Here is a 25,825-nt window from a genome sequence, read left to right as displayed (position 1 = left end):
TTGATGTATCCCGTTGTATTACCACTGCATTACCAATTGTGACTGGACACATCATAATGCCTGCATACATAATGCCTGCATACATTGTTAACTATTCATTTACCTTGTGTTATATACTATTTACAGTTTAGTTGTCTACGTTTCAGTCACTCTGTAACACCACCCGTAATGATCTATCTTATGCTCAATATACATTAGTGACAAGTTGATTACATACCTTTAACGTGTAGATCATTTATTGTTGAAAGAACCATTTTATCACTCTTTTACACTAGTTTTATCCAAAGTATTTCAACATTTTCCATCCAGTGCTGGCATGGGGGACTCTCGGTTCAAAACCAAAAAATCTCAATAAAATTTTAAAAAGTAATAGCAGAGTTGACAATGTAGAATTTGACTGTCTATCTTTTATCTATGCAAAAGTGTTCATCGTGCCAAGGACACAAGACTTAAGTGATCCCTCCCACATTTTAAACTCTGAGTATAAACTTTTACCATCTGGCCGATGTTATCAGCTTCCAAAACTAAAATCAAACAAGGCTAAATATCGTACGTATCTGTTGATATTTAACTCTTATAAATGTGTGCTCTGCGAGGTTTTACAGCGATTTCCGTGAAGGTTAACAAAGTTTTGGGTCTTGTCTTGTCTTACCTTGTCTTGTACGTGTTGTATAAATGCTATAAAGTAATGTTTGTGATGCACGTTATAGTCTGAAAATTGCATAACACGACCCTATTATAACAAATTGCGCTCTGCGTTTTTTTCATCATGACAATAATCTTTGAAACCATGAGTTCTAGATTCCGTAGGTATGTTTCCTTATCAAACATGTATTATAAACAGCTGTTACTTACTCAGGAGAAACCTTGGAAGCACTTTTGGCTGAACGATACTGGCTGACAATGTTGGTGTTGTGGGTGACGCTGTTGCCAACCGTGTTGTCTGTTGAACTCCTCAAAGATGCTGACTTTGACAGTACGTCCACCTACGGAGGGGACGAAACTGACGGTGGTTGGTGGTGTGTGCAATGTGATGCCGTCCCCAGTACGGACAAACACACAGGATCTCACAGTGTCAAGGTGACAAACAGGTATTGAGTAATCAAATCAACTCTCTTACTTGTATCAATATTTGTATGAACCTTCCTATGGTCAGATAGTAAAGGTTCAGCATGTATACAAGTGTATCCTTATCGTATTCTAACCTACAGTGGACAAATTAAGACGTAAACACGACAACATAGCAAGGTAATTGAAATCTTTGTTGCAGAAAGCAAAACTGGGGCAGCGTAACCCAGTCTTTTAAGCCTCAAGGGGATCACAAATACTCCTTCAGGGCTTACGTAAAGATTCTGAACCTAGCCCAGGGTAAGGTGTATCACAGCATGGAGACACTGCTAGAGATCAAGGGAAGCAATGGTAGGTGATGACAAATTTACATCAACCAGTGCGTTGTTAGTGTCACAGACTAGTGTCATATTTACCAAATCTAATTATACTTTTCTTGCAAGAAATTCTAAGATCTTAGTGTGGAATACAGATAAATATTTGCATAAGAAGAATTTACAAATTGCAATTTGATCAGAAAACCATATGTCATGTCATGAACACATTTATTACATTAATTGATGAAATCTATTCTTGTGTCATAGTATAAGGCTTTAAGAATGAATTTGGAATGGTGTCAGTTCCACTTCGTTTTCTTTTTCAAGTGGTTTTGCTTGTTCACAGTTTCAAGTGTTTTTACGCTATTTAGGTAATTCCAAGTATGAACAAATTGGAACAACCCCACATCTGAGACCCGGCTCTTGGCACATTGTTGGAGGGGACTACCATATGCCTAATGGTTTGTATTCGTTGCTTTTATTGCCTGTAGGTGTTTATTATATAGTCTGATGTCCATCTGTAAAACTGTATATTGGTATTTCCAGTGGAGTTGTGCAGTTGTGAACGTTTGAACAAAGAACGTAAAAATACAATAGCATTTCGTCTACAGAGCTGTATTTCAGGTTACCCTACAGACTTATTACTGTGGGTTTGAATCCAATATTCGCCCTGAACCTCTTCACTTTTCATATATATCTGCCACTACGGTAATACGTAAGATACTCTCTGAATAAGCCATCTTACTTACCCACTCGATCATAAGTTTTAATTTGAAAATTCAGAATTCTTACCTCGGGTGGTTTATACCTGATTGTATTTCCTGCAGATGCCCAGGAGGTGCGGGTGTACTTCCAGATCTCAGAACCCCAGGTCAACTACTTGCTTGATACTGCTAGCGTGGAAGAGATCCCCCACATTACTGACCTTAAGTCCGACACCAGTGGGAGAATAGATACGCTTAGAAAGAATAATATTAACATCAAGTACGTCAATTATGTTAACTCCACCAAACACCTATCACATGTGTTGCTGTATAAAAATAAAACGTCTTCCTTTGACACAAGCAACAGCTATTCCTGAGATGAATATTTATAGGAAAATCACTGGGATATATTTGAGCCAAGAACATCCTATTACTGAAATATCCCATTAAAAAAAAAGGCTTTATACATAGCTCTTGTGAAAATGAACGAGAAAATATTATCTTTAGGTTTGTGTAGACGTATACAGCCTTGAACTGTGACCTTTCAATATGTCCATCCAGAATTTGCTTGTGTGTAAAAATAGTTTGCTTGTAACATATAAGCATGTTTTGTTCCATGTAATCAGAGTAACGAATAACAACGTGAACCCATCTGGTCTGACAGTGGAGGTAAGAAATATGTAACGATGTTCTTTCATCATTCATAAAAATATGAACACCAAAAGTAATTATAGCGGGTTTGCACCTACATACGGCATAGCCATCACGGTCCGCTTGTGTATGGTCCTTTATAAGGTTGACTACCACTGAATTCATTGACATCTTCATACCCAGGTCCACCAAACAAGCAGCGAGTTCGGCTGGGGCTCTGCCGTGGATGCCAACGACATCACAGACTCCCAGCACAAGAAATATCAGGACTACTTCTATGACAATTTTGAGTGGGCTGTTCTGGAGAATGCTCTGAAGTGGTACTCGATGGAACCAAGCCAGGTCAGTGGCAATATCACGAGGAGGAACCATCCCGGACGGTTGATGCATGCACCACGATGGGTGCCATTGAGTGGTATATCTAATTGGACCACAATGACAACTTTCAGTCAGTTTCATTGTTTAGTGAACACATACAATTTGGAGCAATATCCTTCACAACTATTTTATATGTTAATAATTCATTTCAACATATTCTTTCCGCACCATAACACGCTCACGTTGGATATCGTTTCAGGGGCAGGATAATGTAGCACTCCCAGAGAAAGCTGTTGACACGCTGCGGTCAAAGGGGTAAACAAAATGAATCAGATTAATAAGAATTATCAGTACTCATGCTCACTTCAATTTAAAGCCATTGACACCACGTATGTCATAAAGCTTGAAACGAACACTCAAATTATGACAAGTGTAATTGATACGGTACCGAACCCCCAAAAGTAATAGAATCTCTTCATTAGTGGGAAATTGTAATCCCAAATATAACATATGCTGAATTCGATCACAAGTACGTGATTCAGAATACCAGTTGTCAGCCTTCACCGTTTCTTGGTGTAACTTTGTGTGTTGGAGATTAGGTGTCTGATTCTGGGAGAGTGGGTTCCAATTCCGGGTTGAACTGAACCCCCAAACAGTTCTAGAATCTGTACTTTACAGAAAAATGTGTAATCACAAATATAACATGTCACATTTGACCACTTTCCAAAAGGTATTATGTACGAAACCTCTTTTAATGTATTAATTTCCTACACAAAATATGTGTCTCTGATATATCATTAGTATACATGTGGTATTGTAGGATTAATTATGTGAACAACATATTTTGGCTCTGTCTCTACAATGCTAACAATAGACCTACGAAATACATTTTCAGCATCACGGTGAGAGGACATAATATCTTCTGGGCAGTTGCACAGTGGGTACCAAACTGGCAGAAACAGCTGTCCGCGTCAGCCCTCAAGCAAGCAATGGTGAAGAGGGTAACGGACAGCGTTGGACATTTCAAAGGAAAGTGAGTGGAGCTTGCAATATCTGCTTTCTAAAAGCTCATTCATTATTGCCAACGAGTTCTTGCTTCTCCAGTTTTGATCACACATCTGTTTCTGCCCATACAGTAAAAGACTGTTTGTCCTATGTATATCTGCGTCTGGCCGACTGTGTATATGTGTGTCTTACTGAATATGTATATGTGTGTCTTACTGAATGTGTATATGTGTCTTAATGAATGTGTATATGTGTGTCTTACTGAATATGTATATATGTGTCTTACTGAATGTGTATATGTGTGTCTTACTGAATGTGTATATGTGTGTCTTACTGAATATGTATATGTGTGTCTTACTGAATGTGTATATGTGTCTTACTGAATGTGTATATGTGTGTCTTACTGAATATGTATATGTGTGTCTTACTGAATGTGTATATGTGTCTTACTGAATGTGTATATGTGTGTCTTACTGAATATGTATATGTGTGTCTTACTGAATGTGTATATGTGTGTCTTACTGAATGTGTATATGTGTGTCTTACTGAATGTGTTTATATGTGTGTCTTACTGAATATGTATATGTGTGTCTTACTGAATGTGTATATGTGTGTCTTACTGAATGTGTATATGTGTGTCTTACTAAATATGGATATGTGTGTCTTACTGAATATGTTTATATGTGTGTCTTACTGAATATGTATATGTGTGTCTTACTGAATGTGTATATGTGTGTCTTACTGAATGTGTATATGTGTGTCTTACTGAATATGTATATGTGTGTCTTACTGAATATGTATATGTGTGTCTTACTGAATATGTATATGTGTGTCTTACTGAATGTGTATATGTGTGTCTTACTGAATGTGTATATGTGTGTGTGACTAACTACGTGTGTCTGACTGAATGTTGCAGGCTTCCTCACTGGGATGTCAACAATGAGAACGTCCACGGGGATTTCTACGCTCAACAACTCCACGATCCTGATATTTCCATATGGATGTTTAATGAAGCCCACAAGGCGGCCCCTAATTCCCTTCTGTTCCTGAATGATTACAACGTCGTCAGTCAAAATGATGCAACCGTTGTAAGTACAGTGTTATAACGTGGTCAGTCAAAACTAAGCAGCCGTTGTAAGTACAGTGTAATAAAGTGGTCAGTCAAATAATCGAGTCTGGACCAGACAATCCAGTCATCAACAGCATGAGCATCGATCTGCGCAATTGGGAACCGATGCCATGTGTCAACCAAGTCTGCGAGCCTGACCACCCGATCCTGTTGGTCGCCTCTTACGACGAGCATAGGTTACTGAAGGCACATTCTAACCCGGATCTTCACGGGTTCCGTTGTAAGTATAGTGTTACGTCCACAAAAGGACCGCCTCCGTGATGTAGTGGTTAGAGTGTCCGCCGGGAGAGCGGAAGGTCGCGGGCGCTCGGCATTAATTGGTACAACAAAGACTTGTAGGCTCGGAGTCAGTATACTGGGTCTTAGTGGGGTATTCATGCTTCATTGCGACATGGTATCTCAGTGGGCTAGCATATAAAACCAGGTTAAGTCTAGGCTAGTACAAGCAGCCGCACATACACATACACAGGCCTGCACGTCGTCATATGAGCGAAATATTCTCAAGGACGACGTAAAACCCAATTTCACCTCATCTCACGTCGACAAAAGCGGGTATATATTTTGACTTCCTCAGATTTCCAAAGACAACGATGACCATTACTATGGGGTGTTGGCCACATGGTTGAAATTCCAGGTTCATCCAAATCCTCCCATGAATTGTGAAATGTTCTATATGTTAGTACGTACATAGACAGACCGACAGTTACAATACTGAAATACAAATTGAACAAAAATGTTAAACCAATGTTGCGGACTATTTGTAGGCATTTGAAGACGAAGCTCAGTACGTACTTGGAAAAGGTGCTCCTCTCAAGCGGCTCGGCATCCAGTCCCACTTTAACGGACAGCCAATTGATTATGACCTTGTAAAGGTATGATGAACCTTATTTATTACACACGTGCTCTGAATATATTTTGGTTATTTGAAACAGGTATTGTGTAACTAGTTGATTTTTTCGCTTTCGCTCGAGAATAAATCAAAACGTTTAAAGCTATCTCGTTTGAATAATTTCCATATTCAACACCTACTCGTGTTGTAATCTCTATCTATTACGTTCATGAATATGTATCGTATGCGTCAATTGTTAGTATACAGAATCAAACAAATAAAGATACACAGGAAAATTCAAGCGTTCCTCTAATATTTTCCAGTTTTCATCACCAGCTTTGAATAGCGCTGTTAGAGGAATCTGAGTATAAATAAAGGAACACTGCCATGAAGTGGTGTTCCCTTGTTTGTTTCCCTTAGTATATATTTGTCAATGTGTTTTGCAAGCATCGGCTGGACGAGGTTGCCCGTGTAGGCTTGAAGATGTGGATAACAGAGCTGGACATTGATGATTGGAACGAGAACACAAAGGCTGACAAGTATGAGTCACTGCTGCGACTGTACTTCAGTCATCCTTCTGTAGAAGGGGTCATGTTCTGGGGATACTGGGATGGCAGACATTGGCGACCTAACGCTGCTCTGGCTAATGGACAAAATGTGACGGTAATATAAATGAAAACTGAATCTTAACCCCCTATTCTACACTAAAACATCCCTACTGTGACAGTTCGGTTATTTAAAACATGGAGATATTTACACATTGTAGACAATGCTTCTTCATCTTGCTGGTGTATATAATTGCTTTTGTAACATTGAAATTGCTATTCCTATCATTAACGATTATGGCTCCACAGTTTTTACATTGTTATATTCATCTAGCTGTTGGAGCCTTTAGGTTACCACTTTAGTGATCACTTTTCTGTTAAGCCGAACGCTGCAGGACGGAGGGTGAAACAGCTGATCAAGGGGGAGTGGAGGACCAACGAGTCACATCCGGTCAGGGAGGGTCAGAACCTCCGAGTGAGAGGATTCAAGGGCGGTTACACAGTGCAGGTCAAACACAACGGAAACATCATCAAAACTGAACAGTTTACTCTGGGTGACAACGGCGTTGATCTGACCATCAGTCTGTCGGGATCAGGTGAGGGACATAGGATACCAAACAGTGTAATGTGATGAAACGATGGTAATATTTGTGGAGAAGATTCAGCACATGACTCGACATCCTTTCTGTTCCAGGTAGCAACCCGCAGGTGAACAACATACTAGTTGGATAGGTTTGACGTGAATAAAACGTGATTTGATGAATGTGTTGCTTTGTGTTTAATCAATATGATCATTAGGTGACTAACATCATCTAAGAAATATATACATATCTATCAATCTACTCAATCTCATCGATCGGAAATCAGGCTGTTTGTTTTGATAAAGGCCTTGCCTGTGAACAACAAGATTATTCTACGTGGTTTAGTTTGAAGATAGTCTGCATGTGCACATGGACCTGAATAAATATTGCGACAGTCTCTGGATTAACAGCAAAAGGACATAGTATATTTAATCCTATTAATTTAAGACATATGTTCTATGCTTCCCATTAACTACATGTAACGTGTATTCACCACACACACACCACATTTGTGTTGGGCAACATACTGAACAGTCAATGTGTAATGCCACCCCTCCCCCTCTGTCCTATGTTCGTGAATCACAGCGTATTTTTAAAGGAATGACAACGTACTTTATGAAGGAATCGCAACGTTCTTTTTAAATGAATCACAACGTAATTTATAACGGAATCACAACGTACTTTATGAATGTGTGAGTGAGTGAGTTAATATGTATCGTCACATCGGCAATACTTCAGTCATGTCGTGACGAGAACAAGCAATTATCACAGTAAACATCAATAAATTTAAAAATTAATAACCTGTTGACGATGAACAGTAAAAATACTAGAGTATTGCAGACAAGGTAAAACTAGCATGAAATCATAAAGCGATAATATTATAGAGAACAGTACAATGGACCACCAACAACTGAAGGTAGAACACCATACTGGGGACCAAGGGGACTTACATTACTTTTGTTACCTGAATGCACACTAGCTGGATTTACATCATTCCTTCAGCTGTTGGCGATTGTTTAGCAAAATAGCCATACTACTATTGAAATTTAGAGAAAGACAAAATACCTTGAATGAAAAGGGACTTACCTACCCTCTCAGGGGGACAATTATGTTACACTACTTCAGCCCCCTTTGATGTTACAGCCACTGTCTATCATAGTTATTTATGCATACCACCAAGTTAAAATCACTGACTAATTACAATACATTTAAAACATTATCAATTAATTCAATTTCTTTTAAAAACTCAACAATTAAACGAGGACGTACATTAAAAAGATCCTTTAGGGATGAAACCATCCCAACGTACTTTTTGAAGTGAACCCGTGAAGGTCCGGGTTACAATGTGCCTTCATTAAACTCACGCTAGTCGTAAGAGGCGACTAACGGGATCGGGTGGTCAGGCTCGCTGACTTGGTTGACGCATGTCATCGGTTCCCAATTGCGCAGATCGATGCTCATGCTGTTGATGACTGGATTGTCTGGTCCAGACTCGAATATTTACAGACTGCCGCCATATAGCTGGAATATTGCTGAGTGCGGCGTAAAACTATACTCACTCACTCACTTTTTGAAGGAATCACCACGTACTTTTTGAAGGAATCACCACGTACATTATGAAGGAATCAAACATTACTTTATGAAGGAATCAAACATTACTTGATGAAGGAATCACAGCGTACTTTTCGATTAACTTTGAGACCTATCTAGGCAGCTGTTGTTTCCAATGCTAGAGTCTATGGAACAGAAGTGCCAGGTCATTGGCAAAATCAAGATCGTCCAGTTGCTCGTAGATTGTCCATTGGATGTCATGTCTTCTCCCTCGTGTTGTTCCCTTTGTCACCCAGTCAATTGCCACCAAGAAGAGGAATGGTGCAAGTATGCAGCCTTATCAGACACCTGTGTGAACTGGGAACGTCTCTGTTACATCTCCTGAGTGCAATACTCTGCATGTCCTTCACTCGTATGTAGATCGTATAATGGAGATGTACTTGTCTGGGATTCCATAGTGCTTCATAATCTTCCACAATGATGTTCTGTCCACACAAGGCTTTTTCAAAGTTAATGAAGTTGACATACAAGGGCGTCTTCCATTCCAAGGATTGCTCTATTGTTATTCGGAGTGTGGCTATGTGATCCGGGCAAGACCTGTCTTTTCTGAAACATGCTTGCTGGTCAATGAGCAGTTTATCAACCGATGTCTTGACATACAAGGGCGTCTTCCATTCCAAGGATTGCTCTATTGTTAACCGGAGTGTGGCTATGTGATCCGGGCAAGACCTGTCTTTTCTGAAACCTGCTAGCTGGCCCATGAGCAGTTTATCAACCGATGTCTTCATTCTGTTGAAGACTTTCCCTTGTGTTGAAAGCAGCATGATACCTCTGTAGTTCTTGCATTGGCTCAAGTCTCCATTCTTTGGCAGCTTGACAATGAACCCTTCCTTCCACTCTTGAGGAATAGACTGTTCTTGACATATTTTTAGAAACAAGGGCTTGAGCATGGTTACTGATGTTTCCAGGGCTGATTTCATTGCTTCCGCTGGTATGGAATCTGGGCCTCCTGATTTCCCGTTCTTAAGGGACTTGATAGCTCTCCGTATCTCCTCTTTAGACGGTCTTTTTCTGCTGGTGGTATATCTGCAGTAATGTCTGGTGTAGGCCTGTTAAGCAGATATTCAAAACGCTCTTTCCACCTGCTTTTCTGTTCTTCTGCTGATCCTAGTACGTTTCCGTTCTTGCCCTTCACTGGTTTCTCATGCGTAGCTCTCTTGCCTGCAAGCGACTGTGTGATCTTGTACAGTTCCTTCATGTTGCGTTCTTCAGCAGCAGTTCCTGCATCTGTTGCTAGATCATCCAAGTACCTTGTTTTGTCTTTTCTCACCATTTGCCTGACCTGTTTGTGCTTGTCCTTGTACTCTTGTTGGGATCTGACAGTCTCTGATCTTGTGCGGGCACCTTGAAGTCTTTCCCTGATTGCCTTTCTCTCATTTTATCGAGTGTTGCCAATGTTATCCTGGTTTGTTCTTTTTCATTTCTCTGCCAATACATTTTTCAAGAGATGGTACATAGGCCCTTATCACATTGCCCTAGATGCCTTATACCGAGTCCTCTTGTTCAGTCCTACCCGTGAAGTGCCGGGTTAGAATATTGGCCTTCAGTAACCCATGCTTGTCGTAAGAGGAAACTAACGGGATTGGGTGGTCAGGCCCGCTGACTTGGTTGACACATGGCATCGGTTCCCAATTGCGCAGATTGATGCTCATGCTGTTGATCACTGGATTGTCTGGTCCAGACTCACTCGATTATTTACAGACTGCCGCCATATAGCTGGAATATATATAGCTGCAGGTGTGGTGGATCTGGTTTTGGACAGCCTGGTTTGATGATACCCATGTCGTCTTGTGTATCTCCTTGTGTGGGAAGAAGGTTCCTCCACTTACGAGATTCTGGTCCGCGCAAAAGTTTGCTAGATGTTGTCCATTTTCGTTCATTATTTCGGTTCCACGCTTTCCCACGATGGCTGTGTACCCGATGTTTGTTGATGTCGTCTGCTATGAACTCTGCTCGGCGCATGTTACAGCCTAGCTATGGGGCTTATGGGTAATTCCCGGATATAAGCGAGTGAGCATGTATACAAGGTGACATGACAGATAAAGAGCGTATGTGAATGAATACAGTGTTGGTTATCATGGAGATGAATTAACAGTGGTAGCAGAGCGTGGTTTGCATATTCTAATCTTTGTGGCAAGCGTATTGACTGTATATCCTGTGAGTTACACCGTATGAAGTTTGAAGTTACTGATTGAACCTTGACCAAGTATGGACAAGTTGGACAAGTGAAATGTGCGTTCGGTTGTATTCTGCCAGTAAATAATGTGATGAATGGATATTCAGTTGCATAGTGACATCTTCAGTGAAAGCGACAATTATCAATCTGAACAATTAACGCCATCATTCCATTGTTTACATGATCGAAAACTGGACTCGGTAGCGGGACAAAGTATATTCAGTGTACAGAAGTGGAACATTTCGTACCATGGCTGTGAGAATCAACCCTCCGGATTTCAACCTTACTAAGAGTTACGAGCGTTACAGGCAGGAACTGCTGGCATGGCGGGAAGTTACTGACTTAAAGAAAGAGAAACAAGGTATCGTCTTAGCTCTGTCTTTGCCTGAAAACGAGATTGGTATACGTGAGAAAGTGTTTGATAACATCAATCTTGCTGATTTGAAGAAAGAAGATGGTTTCGATACCTTGTTAACGTTTTTGGATAAAAATTTGGGGAAAGATGACCTGGCAGATAGTTTGGATAAATTTGAGGATTTTGAGAAAGGGAATGAGTCTTCCACAAGAGATTCTTGCTTTCAAGTTACTCAAACGTGCAAAGATAAACAAAGAAGAGAAAATGTTGGTTATGACAGGCATGGACTATACTAAAAAGGAAGATTTATATGATCAAGCTAAGGTTTCACTGAAGAAATTTCTCGGTCAGCAGGCAGGTGGTGGTTCAAGCTCAGCAGCATTTGCGACTATTAAGGTGGAACCAGCCTTCGTGGCTCAAGAAGAAGAAACATATTTTAGTCAGTCTGGCAGATCTCGTGGCAGATATTTCAGACCAAGAGGATTTGGTAATGGCAGAGGAAGAGGAAGTACTTGGAGAGGTCGTGGACAGTCAGATGGAGCTATGAACCCAATGGTGCAAATGGTAGAACTTTAACTTGTCTTGCATGTGGTTTATTCCGACATCTAATTGCACATTGTCCTCACAGCTATGAAAACATGTCATCAAGAGTCAACTATACCGAAGGTGAACCAGTACAGACAGAAAAACAAGTGGTGCTGTTCACTGGAAGTATCAAGGAAGGTTTGGCTCAGTTAGGCAATGATGCTAGATCATGTGCAGTTTTGGACAGTGCATGTTCGAGTACAGTGTGTGGCAGAACATGGCTTAATGGATACATAGAGTCACTGGATCAAGTTGACAAAGAAAAAGTGACAGTTTGCGATGGTGTAAAAGTGTACAAGTTTGGAGGTGGTGAGATGCTGAAGTCACTGGGATATTATGAAATACCTGCTGTGATGGCTGGAAAAGCCATCAGTATTAGAACAGATGTTGTGGATTCTGATATACCATTACTACTATCAATACATGCTATGAAGGAGGCACGAATCAAGTTGGATCTTGGGAATGATACAGCAGAAATTCTTGGACAGAACGTGAATCTGAACTATACATCATCGGGTCACTACTGCATTCCAATTGACAAGAATGAGCAAATACCAATTGAAGAAGTTCATGCTGTGCTGCTTCACAAACTCGACAAAGACGAACGGTACAAGACTCTTTTGAAGTTACACAGACAGTTTGCTCATCCTCCAGAGAGAAAGCTTGTGGCCCTTCTTAAGGATGCTGGGGTCTGGAGAGAAGAGTTCCGGGACACTGTCCATGCAATTTATGAGCGGTGTCAGTTATGTAAGATTTACAAAAGAACACCAGCCAGACCTGCTGTTGTACTACCAATGGCATCGCAATTCAACGAGACAGTTCGCTATGGACTTAAAGAAGTGGAGAAATGGATGGATTTTGCATTTAGTGGACATGTGGTCTAGATTAACTGTGTCTGCCTTCATTACTCGGAAAACACCAAGTGAAGTGATTGACAAGATTATGACGCACTGGGTAGGAGCTGGATTCGGAGTGATGAAGAGTATCCTGACAGACAATGGAGGGGAGTTCAATGCCGAGGAAATAAGAGAGGTGGCTAGTATACTGAACATCCGAGTTCACACAACTGCTGCGGAAAGCCCATTTCAGAACGGACTATGTGAGAGAATCCACTCAGTGACTGATATAATGCTTGCTAGAATGGAGGAACAGTGCCCAGAAACACCTCTTGATATACTCCTGTGTTGGGCGAATATGTCTCGCAATGCTTTGCAAATGTGGCAAGGTTTCAGTAGCTACCAGTTAGTGTTTGGGAAGAATCCAAACTTGCCAAACATCATGAGTGAAACGGTCCGAGCACTTGACGGTGTGACAAGAAGTGAGTCATTTGCTGAACATCTGAACGCTTTGCATGCAGCGAGGAAAGCATTTATCGCCTCAGAAGCAAATGAAAGGATCCGAAGAGCTCTGCGTTGCAAAATTAGAGCCTCGGAGGAAATATACCATCATGGTGATTTGGTGTATTACAAACGTGATGGCAGTGAAAAGTGGTTAGGTCCAGGCAAGGTTGTGTTCCAAGATGGAAAAGTTGTGTTTGTTCGACACGGCGGGGTGTTTGTTAGAGTGTCACCAAATAGACTGATAAAATCAGGACTGGAATTTAAGTGTGATGGGAACACTGAAGAGAGAGAGAACCAGCTGCAGCGCAACAGTGTAAGAGGTCATGGATTTGAAGTGGACAGACTTGACATGCGGCTTTCAGAAATGATTGCAGGACACATGTCGAATGAAAACTCTCAAAATGATGAGACTAAGGTACAGGCAGCGGATAACATGACGGATGAAACAACAAACATGGATGAAGCCAGGGGAAGTAAAATCAGTTTGAAGAAGGATGACAAGATACAGTTCAAAGACACATCAGAAGAAGATTGGGTGGCTGCTACAGTTGTGAGTAGAGGAGGCAAATTGTCTGGGCGAAATAAGAATGTGTTCAACATATGTGCAGATGATGGAGAAACTGTGACGAGTGTGAACCTTGACAAAGTGCATGACTGGATGAAAGTGATAGTCCATGATGTTAACGTGGTGACTATTCCAAGATCAAGACATGATGATGTTGATTGTGTGAAGGCGAAATGTGAAGAGCTTGGACGTTTACGAGAGTTTGATACATATGAAGAAGTTCAAAATTGTGGACAGCCTTGTATTTCAACTCGATGGGTAATATGTCAGAAGGGTGATAAAGTTAAAGCAAGGCTAGTGGCTAGGGGATTTGAGGAAGATGGTGTCTTTGATAGAGACTCGCCAACTGTCAGTAAGAGTGCATTACGAATGTTTTTAACTCTTGCAGTATGGCAAAACTGGGACATCAAGACCACAGACATTAAGTCTGCATTTCTTCAAGGAAAAGCTTTAGACAGAGATGTGTATATTATCCCCCCCCAAAGGACGCTAGTGTAGCTGACGACAAACTGTGGAAGCTAAAGCACTGTCTGTATGGACTGAATGATGCTGCAAGACAGTTTTACCAGAGTGTGAGAGATCGCCTACTGCAGCTGGGATGTATTCAGTCAGTGTATGACCCAGCATTGTTTTACATGAAATATGGTGGATGTCTCATAGGAATGATTGCTTGTCATGTTGACGATTTCTTACACTGTGGACAACCTCATTTTGACAACCTCATTTTGACAACATCATAGCACAGTTAGTTCAGTATTTCAAAGCTGGGAAGAGGGAGAGTGGACAATTCAAATATGTTGGTTTTCAGATCACACAGAATCCTGGTGCTATTGTGCTAGATCAGAATGAATATGTGCAAGATTTAGAGTTCGACAATGTGTCACCTCAAAGAAAATCACAAAAAGCTGAAAATCTAACTGTGAAAGAACATACGGTATTGAGACAGATGGTTGGCAGAATCAACTGGGTTGTGCAAGGAGGTCGTCCTGACATTGCTTTTGAAATGATTGATCTCAGCACCAAGTTCAAGAAGGGTACAGTAGAAGGCTTGTTGAGAACAATAAAGGTGATCAGAAAGCTGAAAGAAAATGAAGCAAAGCTTGTGTTCCGGAATATCGGCAATGCTTCCAGCTGGAAGATAGTTGTGTTCACTGATGCGGCACATGCTAATGTGTGTGATGGAGTAGGTAGTGTAGGTGCCTACATTGTGTTTCTTCTTGGTGAAAACAATTGCTGTTGTCCCTTAGCTTGCCACGCTGGGAAGATCAAGAGAGTAGTGAGATCCACGATTGCAGCTGAAACTCTCAGTCTTCAGGAGGGTTTAGAGGAAGCAGTGTATATGCGAAAAATGCTGGAAGAGGTGTCTGGCATTAGTGATGTGATACCTGTGTGTGCATATGTAGATAACAAGAGTGTAGTGGAGGCCATCCACTCCACTAAGCTTGTCGATGACAGGCGTCTGAGGCTGGATATAGCTGCTGTTCAACAGTCTCTTCAGACCAGAGAAGTCAGCGTTGTGAAGTGGGTTCCTGGACATGAACAGTTAGCTAACAGAATGACGAAGAGAGGAGCGTCTGGTCTCCAACTCTTGAATGTGCTACAAACTGGTGTGCTTCAACTCTGATGTATATGTTCACTGTGGGATTGACTTTTAACTCATTTTAAAAATCAAAAAAAGAGCTTCAAGTTTTAAACGTAAATTCAATTTGTGATAGTTTTAATATTTTCACAACACACACAAAAAGGACATTATAATGAATGTTGATGTCGTCTGCTATGAACTCTGCTCAGCGCATGTTACAGCGTAGCTATGGGGCTTATGGGTAATTCCCGGGTATAAGCGAGTGAGCATGTATACAAGGTGACATGACAGATAAAGAGCGTATGTGAATGAATACAGTGTTGGTTATCATGGAGATGAATTAACAATGTTATCTCTTCCTTCTTTGGCTTTGAGGTCTCCAAACAGAAGGACCATCTCCCTTTCTATTCTTTTCTTGAGTATGGCTTGCAACCTTTCATAGAATTCTTCCTTCATCTCTTCTTCTGCATCGTTTGTTGGCGAATAGCAGGCAATGACTGTGAGGAATATTCTCTTGTGTGTTGTCCTGACCTTTGCTGTTATCAGTCTCTCGCTTACTGGTTCCCAACCTACTAGAGCTCTGGTTGCCTTGGCTGTGATCATGATGGCCACTCATCTGCTGTGATGGGCGTTGTTATCAGTGTGGCCTGAGTACACTAGCGTCTGTCCTGTGGTAAGACGTGCTTATCCTGCTTGGTTCCATTTGGTCTCACTGAGTCCAAGTATCTCTAACTTGTAGTTGCGCATTTCTTTGGCAATCTTAGCACACCTCACTTCTTCATGCATCGTGCGGACATTCCATGTGCCCACTCTGGTTGGTTCTCGAGTTGAAAGGAGTTTCAGCTGTCTGGCTGACCATACAACGTCATATACACAGTTGTATTGGTTCCTTGACATCGAGTTCCTGGTAGTACTTGGTTTACTGTCTGTGTTTCTGTAATCCGCTTTGATCCGCAATACATGGGATTAGCCCATATTGCTTCACCAGAGCCCCGTTGGCCAGCTTTACCTGTTTCCATCTCCCGCGACGAGGACGAGGGGTTGGGCTTTAGGAGACACTTCATGAAGGAACCTTAACTTATTTTATAAAGGAATTGCATCATTCTTTGTGAATGAATAGCACCTGCCCAGTGGGTGGAAATATTTTGACATAAGATATTATATCTTAGGGGCTATGCCAGGTGTATGTAAATGCATTGACATCAGGTAATGGACATATTGGTAAATCCTGATGTGGAAAAATGTCTTGACATCAGATCTTATACCTAACGGGTTACACCACATGTGTGTAAATGTCTTGACATTTGATATCATACCTTCTGGGTTACTCCAGGTGTGTGTAAATGTCTTGACATCATGTATCCACCTTATGGGTTACAAAAGGTGTTTTGGGATACCATGACATCATATGTAACTTCCGGTGTATAGAAATGTGCTAAAATCTGATATTATACCTAACGGATAACGCCAGGTGTGTTGCAATGTCTTCGTAAACATTATTTGTTTAAACAGTTAAAATGTTTGTTGTTTCATGTTATTCTTTGGTCAGGGCATTGCACCTTCCGGTAGTCAGTTAAATATGGTTGTGACTTCACACAGCTGCAGTGGTCGTGGCTATATTTAGACTTAGGCTTGTCATGAGGTTATCAGTGGCAGTGAACAACAGTTACCACTATTCAATCTGTCACGCAATACTTACTCCAGCCGTTGTTGGGTGTTGTTATGTATGGAGCCAGTTTCACTCCTACATGGTTGATTAAATGCTTCTCCCTAAACAAATTAATGTTTTTGTTCAATCTCGATATATTTATTTGCTTTTATGGCTATATTGTATCTCACAAGTGTTTCTGGGGCTTCGTTTTTCTGTCAGTGAACAATGTAATTGCTGAAATTGGATGATGGCTGGCGGCTTATATTTTTCTAGATATTTTTTATCACTGGTAAAAATGACAAAATTACTTAATGTGTAAGCTGCCATTGTGGATCTGTTATAATGATACTGGCCTTCAAGGTGTGTATGCTGTACCAAACAGACTAAGTTTTTCTGTTCTCCCAATGAAATAAATCCGTTTACGAGCGGCTGAGTCCAGACTAAGGGTGTCAAGAATGTAACTTTCTTTCAACGTCCACTGTACGTTTTTAGACATACATGTAGTTTGATGTTTTGAATTTTGAAGTTTTCAGAGCTGCTGGATGAGTGTAACAAAATACCAAATTTAATAAAATGAAGAAAGTTTTCTGTCTGACATTCTGGTTGAATGTCCACTAAGCGTATTTTCTGTACTGTAACCAGCTGGATGCGACCACTGTACACAATATGTGTCATAACACTAACGAGACAGTTATGAAATTGTCTTATCACTTTCTTATCTGACCACGGTGAAGAACGTATGCCCTCTCTATATATAACAACGGCCAAGCCAGAGTCACATAGCACAGGTCGTAGCACGCTATGTTGCTTGTGTTAACACTTCTCCCGGCCTTAGTGCTGGGTGAACAACTGAAGAACGCCGACTTCGACAGCACAACGTACTCTGCCTCCGCAGGATGGTCGTGCAACAACTGTGCGGCTTCCGCCAGCACCGACAGGCACTCAGGGTCACACAGCGTCAAGGTCACAAACAGGTACACATGGACATAGTACACGTTTATTCCAGTTTACACCCACGTTAAGATTGCTTTCTGACAGATGAGATGTTAATGCTTTTACTGGCGTATGGTACCGGAGGAAACCCCATGCTACCTACGTTAAGAACAACTGCCTGCAACAGGCTGTGATTTATAATGTTCAAGTGAAACGTCCACTATGAACAGACTGTAAACACAGGTGTTGTGCTGAACATTGAGACATTAAACATGTGAGGATGCATCCTAAGTCACACTGCCTTGTAGACAACGTGTTATGAGATACACTGAGATAAACTCAATTACAGAAAGCGTAGCAGGCAGAATACAATCTTAGGTCAACTGCCTTTCAGAAAGCATGACTGGGCCGGTATCACACAGACTTTCCCTGCCCAAGGAGGACACCTGTACCTGTTTCGGGCCTATGTGAAAATCCTGAATTTGGCTCAGGGCAAGATGTACCACACCATGGACGTGATGCTTGAAATCAAAGATAACGGGGGTAAGTACAAGAAATCCATGAAGACATACCATGAAAATAGCACGTTTTTCATTTTACGTTTAAGAAAATTAGCATCTATACTTGGAATTAAAAATGTTGAAATGTCACTGACACACTTGAGGACACATACTCAGATTCACAGCATAAGCCAACCATTATTCATATTTTTCAGTACCCATAGTATTTATAGATACAAATAGCTGACACATCAGGCACCTGTTCGATAGAATAAAAAGTGAAAGTTTTCTGTAACATACAATCACTTTTGTGTCCTACAATATAGCGACACTTGTTCCTGTTTCGTTGGTACCAGTATGCCAACTTTGGTAATACGGTCAAACGAATCTCTGTTGTCGGTGTAGGAAACTCCCAGTACGTGCAGGTGGGCTACACACCCCACATCAAACCTGGAGACTGGCACGTCGTCGGTGGAGACTACCGCATGCCTGGCGGTAAGTATCATGTGGACCCCTGCTGTACTGCGAACAAACCCTTTCACCAGCTGGAACCTGAAATGACAACCCTCCTTACCTTTAAATAAATACTTCATATAATTTTGGAATGTACATCAGTCGAGTGTATACTGATTAGGAATCAATAAAGAGAAAATGTACGGTATGTAGAGTATTGCCAAAATGCATACAATTTATGTTAAGTGGATTATATGAAATTAACTGTTAAACTTTAAAAGGTCATATAACTTTAAAACTGGAACTGGAAACACATAAAAGTCCATATTTGAAAACGTTGATCCGAAACACTTTAACAGTCTTTAATTGATCAACAGCACATTAATGGTCCATATTTCACACATTAAACAGTTCATGTTTGAGTAACTACGTGATCAGCAAGAAAAGTTTCATTATTTCAGTTCAAAGTCTTTAAACCGCACAGGGAACTTTCTCTCTCTGGTCGATCTCTCAAACATGACTTTGAAACGTGGAATTGTCTCTTCATCAGCATTCATTTTATTTGCGGGCTGGATACCGATGTCGATGTGTGTATCGTCGTCATCTTCTTTGTTGATTTGATGATTTGCGTTGACTGGAATCGGCTTGAAGTGAGGTGAATTTCTGGTGATGTTACGATTACCTTGCTGCCCTGTTATCACGCTGCCCTTTCTCTCAGTAATGGTATACGGCTGGGGATCATACTTTGAAGTTAGCTTAGTTTGTCGAGGTTGTCGTACTAGTACAGTGTCATCTTCTCCTAGAGTTGACGGTTTTGTGTTTCTTCTGTTGTCAGCATATTCTTTCATCTTCGACTTCTTTTCTTCATCCTTATCTCTGATGTGGTCATTGATCTTCTGGTTGGAAGGAATATGTGTTTGAACTTCGGGTAGTTGTAGCGTCATCTTCCTGCCTGTAAGTGATTCAAACGGACTTATATTTGTCGTCGAATGTGGAGTACATCTATAGTGTCTAAGGAATTTCCATAGTTCTTGTTTCCAATTTCGGCTTTCAGCTGTGGTTGTTTGAAAGCATTTCTTCAAACTTTTCATGAACCTCTCCACTTCTCCATTTGCTTCTGGCCACAGGGGTGTGACTCTGCGATGATATAAACCTACGTATGCTGCGAAATCTGCAAAGTCCTTACTGTTGAAAGGTGATCTGATGTCTGACTTCACTACTTTAGGAATACCTTGACGAGCAATTTAAGCATCACGTTTAGGGATGACTGCTCTGGCTGATGTTGATCTGTTGATGTTTACTTCAGGGTATCTTGTATTGACGTCATGAGCGGACCCTGGACTTTTGAATGGGAGTGTGTGTGTGTGTGTGTGTGTGTGTGTGTGTGTGTGTGTGTGTGTGTGTGTGTGTGTGTGTGTGTGTGTGTGTGTGTGTGTGTGTGTGTGTGTGTGTGTGTGTGTGTGTGAGATCCCCTGAACCCCTCTTCTGGATCCGCCAATGGACGTCCATGACAACAAACATGTAATCACCTGATCGGAACAGACCTGTTAAGTCAACTGATACATTCTTCCATGGTGCTGAGGGTAAATTTGTCATCTTCAAAGGTTCTCGGCGTCTCGGCGAGTCACTGACAGCTTGGCATGGGATGCATCATTTTACAATCTTTTCGACCATGTCGTCAATGCCGGGAAACCAAACTTTTTCTCTAATCAGTCTCTTGGTTTTCACCATGCCTTGATGTCCAATGTGTGCAAGTTCGACAGCTCTACGTCGGTGTCATTCTGGAACAACAATGCGATGATCACGAAGTACGACACCGTTGTATACAGCTAACTCTTCTCTCAGCTTGAAGTTAATGTTGAGGCCTGGATTACTCCATCTTCCATATTCATTGGATGATATGACAGATTGTACGTTTGTGGGGTGGGGTTGTGAGGTGTGTGGGGGTTGGGGTGGGGAGGGGGGTGACAACCATTATTGGCATGAGTATACATTTTGCGACGTCGGCAAAAGACGACATTGGTATGCTGATTAGTATATATCTCAACTAATTTCCATTAATTGTATAAAAGGTCTCGGATTCTATGTCATAATTTAACACTCTTTAGACAAAACATAAAATAAGTGATTTTACCATGTAAATAGTGTCCTGAATTATCAACAACAGTACGTCTTGTTTTGTCTCCTCTTGGATTTCTCTGAAGGTAAGTGATTTTGTAACTGCGTTCATACACACATAGTTAATGTATTCTTCTCCTATGCTGTATACTTTCTCTTCAGTTACAGGATGACGACTAATGTAATCTGCTAGGTTGTTTTCATCTTTTCCTGGTTGATAAGTGAGTTCATACTTGTAGGGAGTTAAGCGAATTCTCCAACGTTTCATTCTTGCAGAAGCAGGTTTTCTACTTTTGAATGTACCCAGGAGTGGCTTGTGATCGGTGATGATCTTTCTCCGAACGTGTACACATGAAAGTGTTCTGCAGCCCATACAACAGCTAACATTTCTCTTTTTGTTTGTGAGTATCTGATCTCTGGATCAAAAAATGCACGGCTGGCGTAGCTGAGAATTTTCCCCTCTTGAGTGACTATTGCGCCAATCCGACTGGACTTTTCTTTTTGGGATTAAAATATTCCATGACTTGTGCGCAACTGAAAACAGACTTCAGTTGTTTGAAGGACTTATCTTCTGACTTACCCCATTGCCATGGAGTTTCATTTCTTGTGAGTCGTCTCAGAGGTTCTGTGATAGTTGCGTAGTCTGGAATGTAACGTGCAACGTACTGCACCATGCCTAGAAATGATTTGACTTCGCTTGCAGATTCAGGAGCTGGTGTGTTGATAATAGTCTTGATTTTCTCTGGATCAGGAGAAATTCCATTCTTTCCGAATACATGTCAATAGAACTTAACTTCAGATTTTGAGAATTCACATTTGGCCTTGTTTAGAGTTGTTACGCCGTTGTCTCGGAGTACGTTCAGTAATTGCTCCAGTCGCTGGTCGTGTTCAGCTTGATTCTTTCCATACACGAGAACGTCATCCGATATGTTCGGGCAGCCAGGAACGTCCTGTATGATCTCGGCAATCACATTCCGGAAACATTCTGAAGCTGTGTGTATTCCGAATCAATCCAATATGTGTACTAAATGTGGTCAGGTATCTGCTGTCAGGGTGTAGTTCAAATTGGTGATAACCGGCTGTCAGGTCGAGTTTGCTGTGGACAGTTGAACCGATCAAGTCTGATATGAGGTCTTCAGTAGTTGGCATTATATGGTTTTCTCGTCGAATGGCTTGGTTTGTTTCTCTCTTGTCAACACAAATTCTGACGCCTGATGATTTCTTTGGAACTACAACGATTTCACTCAACGAGTTCATTTTCTAGATCTTTTCTCACATGAAATGGAATTCGTCGATGTAGTTGTTGGGTAGGCTGAATATTCTCATCTACATGAAGTTTCACTTTTCTGTCTTTTATTTACCTATGCCGCCTGTGAACAGTTCTGGAAATTCATCCGTAATATCTCTCGTGTTAATATTTCTTGCAATCTTCAGAATTTGAAGATCCTCTGCTGATCTGCAACTAAGTAAATTTCCTGATCTTCCACGAATAAGTTGATCGTGAGAAACTGTTAAAGTCACAAGACCTATGATTGGTAAGGGTTGATCAGATCCATATGGGAATAATTTGCGTTGAGAGTCTCTGAGTGTGCTTAACACAGGTTTTTCCCTCTTCAGTGTATCCCAGGTTTGTTGATGCATAACGTCTACTGATGCACCTGAATCAACGATGACTGGAAATTCTTTTCCGGAAATGTATATGCTTCTGATAGGCATTCTTCTCTGAGGTATCTTGCTGTGTTCACGGTTTCATGAAGCACTCATAAAATCTCTCTCTTCATCATGCCATTCATGAAATGTTGGATACAAGTAGTAATTTTCATCTGAGTCATTCATGAAATCATTTTCATTTGTATTGTCTTGTTCTGTTTCAACATTCTGTACCCTTTCATGTTGGTTTGTGCGTCTACATACGTTGGTTTCTGATACCACATGATTCACATATTTTGCCTCATTAGTCCAGTAGAAATTGTATGAAACCCGGACATTTAGTATAACAAGCAAAATTTTATGACTAAATGAACCCAAATAGGGTACTTGTTCACCATGGAAAACCCAACCAAAATCAACCTTGGGGAAATGGTCATTTTGGGCCAAAATCCTAAAAAAAGATGAGAAAATCGTTAAATATTTTGGAAAAGAATTACATTGAGTATAACAAGCACATTTTATGACTAAATGAACCCAAATAGGGTACTTGTTCACCATGGAAAACCCAACCAAAATCAACCTTGGGGAAATGGTCATTTTGGGCCAAAATCCTAAAAAAAGATGAGAAAATCGTTAAATATTTTGGAAAAGAATTACATTTAGTATAACAAGCACATTTTATGACTAAATGAACCCAAATAGGGTACTTGTTCACCATGGAAAACCCAACCAAAATCAACCTTGGGGAAATGGTCATTTTGGGCCAAAATCCTAAAAAAAGATGAGAAAATCGTTAAATATTTTGGAAAAGAATAACATTGAGTATAACAAGCACATTTTATGACTAAATGAACCCAAATAGGGTACTTGTTCACCATGGAAAACCCAACCAAAATCAACCTTGGGGAAATGGTCATTTTGGGCCAAAATCCTAAAAAAGATGAGAAAATCGTTAAATATTTTGGAAAAGAATTACATTTAGTATAACAAGCACATTTTATGACTAAATGAACCCAAATAGGGTACTTGTTCACCATGGAAAACCCAACCAAAATCAACCTTGGGGAAATGGTCATTTTGGGCCAAAATCCTAAAAAAAGATGAGAAAATCGTTAAATATTTTGGAAAAGAATTACATTTAGTATAACAAGCACATTTTATGACTAAATTAACCCAAATAGGGTACTTGTTCACAACCAAAATCAACCTTGGGGAAATTATCATTTAGGGGCAAAATCCTAAAATAAGATGAGAAAATACATAAATAATGTCCTAAAATTGTATTCAATCACATCTTGGTTTTAGTACAATCTTTGTGTCACTTGGGTAATTAAAACTGTAAGGATTTAGAATCAATTATTGAATTGATTAATGTCAATTGCTTATAATGCCAATTGCTTATAACTACATATTTGAAACTCATCTGTAATTTACATTGTACATGATGTAAATTTTAATAACATCAGATACATCAGCAAAAACATTTAATCTTGTGCTTACCAATAGTGTAACAAGGTTATTTGACTTTCCATGGAGTTACTCTATGTCTCATCATCAGAATCCAGGCAGACTGTTGGAGGAGGATTCAAACAGTTCCCAGAACATTTACAGTGGATGCTGCATAGCATTCGTCTCTTCACACAGCTGCACGAGGTGCAGGATACCTCCTCTTGTTTACTGCAGGAACACCGGACTTCACGCAGGAGGTCGTCAGGAGCAGCTGGTTTATCTGTTATCGTTGGCACAACAACACCATCGACTGATTTGAATCCAAACCTATCCCTATCCAATACAGTCTGTAGTTGTTTCCATGTAGCTACTTGATGGTGGACCCTCAAACAGTGAAAGTAGCATGCTCGGCTAGTTGGAGGCATCTTCACTAATGGGACATATTTTGACGAGATGATATTGAGGTACCGCACTTCATCCAGAGGTCGGTTTTCTCCTTGATATAAGGACACATATGTCTCTCCAATTGCAGCAATAGTTTCTTTTGGTGTGGCTGTGTTTCCAAACACCTTTACTTCTCCTTGAAGTTCCTCCGACTGCTGTATAAGTTTGAAGTGTTTGACTTTGCCCATGCCAAAGAATGCTGATGTCGTATCACAACCTGACATAGCATGGATGAATGGAAGACATTGGCACATATTGGGACCTAATGATTGTCGCCCTCTTGTGACAGAATATATGAGTGTTTTTGTCTTCATAAAAATATCCTGATGCATATCAGTACAGTGGTGGAGCAGTAGTACCAGAACATCTGTGTCATCTGAACACACACAAACAGGATGCTCTAGGGCCGTTGTCAGTGCTTGCTTAACAATCACAACATCTGCATCGCCTTCATCACCAGCATGCTGTACGCTGATATTGAAATCATTCAGGTGTTCTGCCATCAGGTAGACAAGCGCCTGCTTGTTGTGTCTGTTTGATAGGAAGCCACTTTTATCAGATGGAACTGGGGTTGTGTCTTCGACTTCGACATCAGCAACTGAAGATCTTTGGAGACGACGACGTTTCTGTTCGGGTTCTTTTGTGGTTATAACCTCATAGCTATCAAAAACCACATGAACTGAAGGACTGTTCCTTGCTTTTGCTGAAACTATTTGACAGAATGATGAGCATATATCTTGAAGCAATCCAACCTTTGGCCACTGCATTTGTTGCAAAAGGGCACATCCATCTATGACAAGTGCTGTATCCCTGCCAGGATCAGAGGCGATGATATTGGGATGAAGTTTTGAAATGTGCCTTGCAAGCTGCGACTTCTGGCATTTCCGCATAGTACCATCATCATGAAATAGTACTGGACACACTGCAGCCAGCTCATATGAAAACACTGTTGGTTTTGGAGGTCCTTTCAAACACGCAAGAGATAACAAACGTTGGTACACTTCTGATGAGGATATATGGATATCATCATGACCAATTTTCAAGGCTTTTCTCATCACAGCAAATGTCACAGTTTGGTCACATTTTTTCAGGACAACATCTCCGAACTTCTGATGGGACATTTTCTCCAGTTGTTTTGCTCCAATCTCCAGTGCTGTGTCTACATTCACAGACTTCTCAGCAAACATTCCCGTGGCAATATTTCGAAGCTGGTGAGAATCTTTGGAATGAAAGGGGTTGTGACTTCTCAGATAGTCCTCAAAAGTG

The 25,825-nt window shown here is 40.7% G+C and overlaps 3 protein-coding genes across 3 annotated transcripts in view; 2 read left to right on the top strand and 1 right to left on the bottom strand.

Moving 5' to 3' along the window:
* The first annotated feature begins 861 nt into the window (after positions 1-861).
* On the top strand, positions 862-7,329 carry LOC124259630 (endo-1,4-beta-xylanase 2-like). Its single transcript, XM_046693803.1, has 13 exons — positions 862-1,091; positions 1,271-1,419; positions 1,757-1,846; positions 2,213-2,369; positions 2,716-2,758; positions 2,924-3,082; positions 3,318-3,373; positions 3,954-4,091; positions 4,980-5,151; positions 5,957-6,064; positions 6,469-6,684; positions 6,949-7,162; positions 7,261-7,329. The coding sequence occupies exons 1-13, from the start codon at positions 904-906 to the stop codon at positions 7,296-7,298; spliced, it is 1,728 nt and encodes a 575-aa protein (XP_046549759.1). The 5' UTR covers positions 862-903; the 3' UTR covers positions 7,299-7,329.
* Positions 7,330-8,853: 1,524 nt separating this feature from the next.
* LOC124259653 lies at positions 8,854-9,678 on the bottom strand. The gene is made up of 2 exons (XM_046693833.1): positions 9,139-9,678; positions 8,854-8,883 (listed from the first exon to the last, which is right to left on the bottom strand). The coding sequence occupies exons 1-2, from the start codon at positions 9,676-9,678 to the stop codon at positions 8,854-8,856; spliced, it is 570 nt and encodes a 189-aa protein (XP_046549789.1).
* An 8,082-nt stretch (positions 9,679-17,760) lies between these two features.
* The window catches only part of LOC124259621 (endo-1,4-beta-xylanase 2-like), a 29,304-nt gene continuing 21,239 nt past the window's right edge, over positions 17,761-25,825 (top strand). Inside the window, exons 1-3 of the mRNA XM_046693793.1 lie at positions 17,761-17,986; positions 18,340-18,488; positions 18,851-18,940. Of these exons, the coding sequence (XP_046549749.1) occupies positions 17,814-17,986; positions 18,340-18,488; positions 18,851-18,940 (412 nt within the window). The 5' untranslated portion in view covers positions 17,761-17,813. The remainder of the gene's footprint in view (positions 17,987-18,339; positions 18,489-18,850; positions 18,941-25,825) is intronic.

Source organism: Haliotis rubra, unplaced genomic scaffold (assembly GCF_003918875.1).
Source record: "Haliotis rubra isolate DU_JTF1 unplaced genomic scaffold, ASM391887v1 Scf1180, whole genome shotgun sequence".
NCBI lineage: Eukaryota > Metazoa > Mollusca > Gastropoda > Lepetellida > Haliotidae > Haliotis > Haliotis rubra.
The sequence above is the reverse complement of the archived record's forward strand: the minus strand, read 5'-3'. Positions and strand labels throughout refer to the sequence as shown.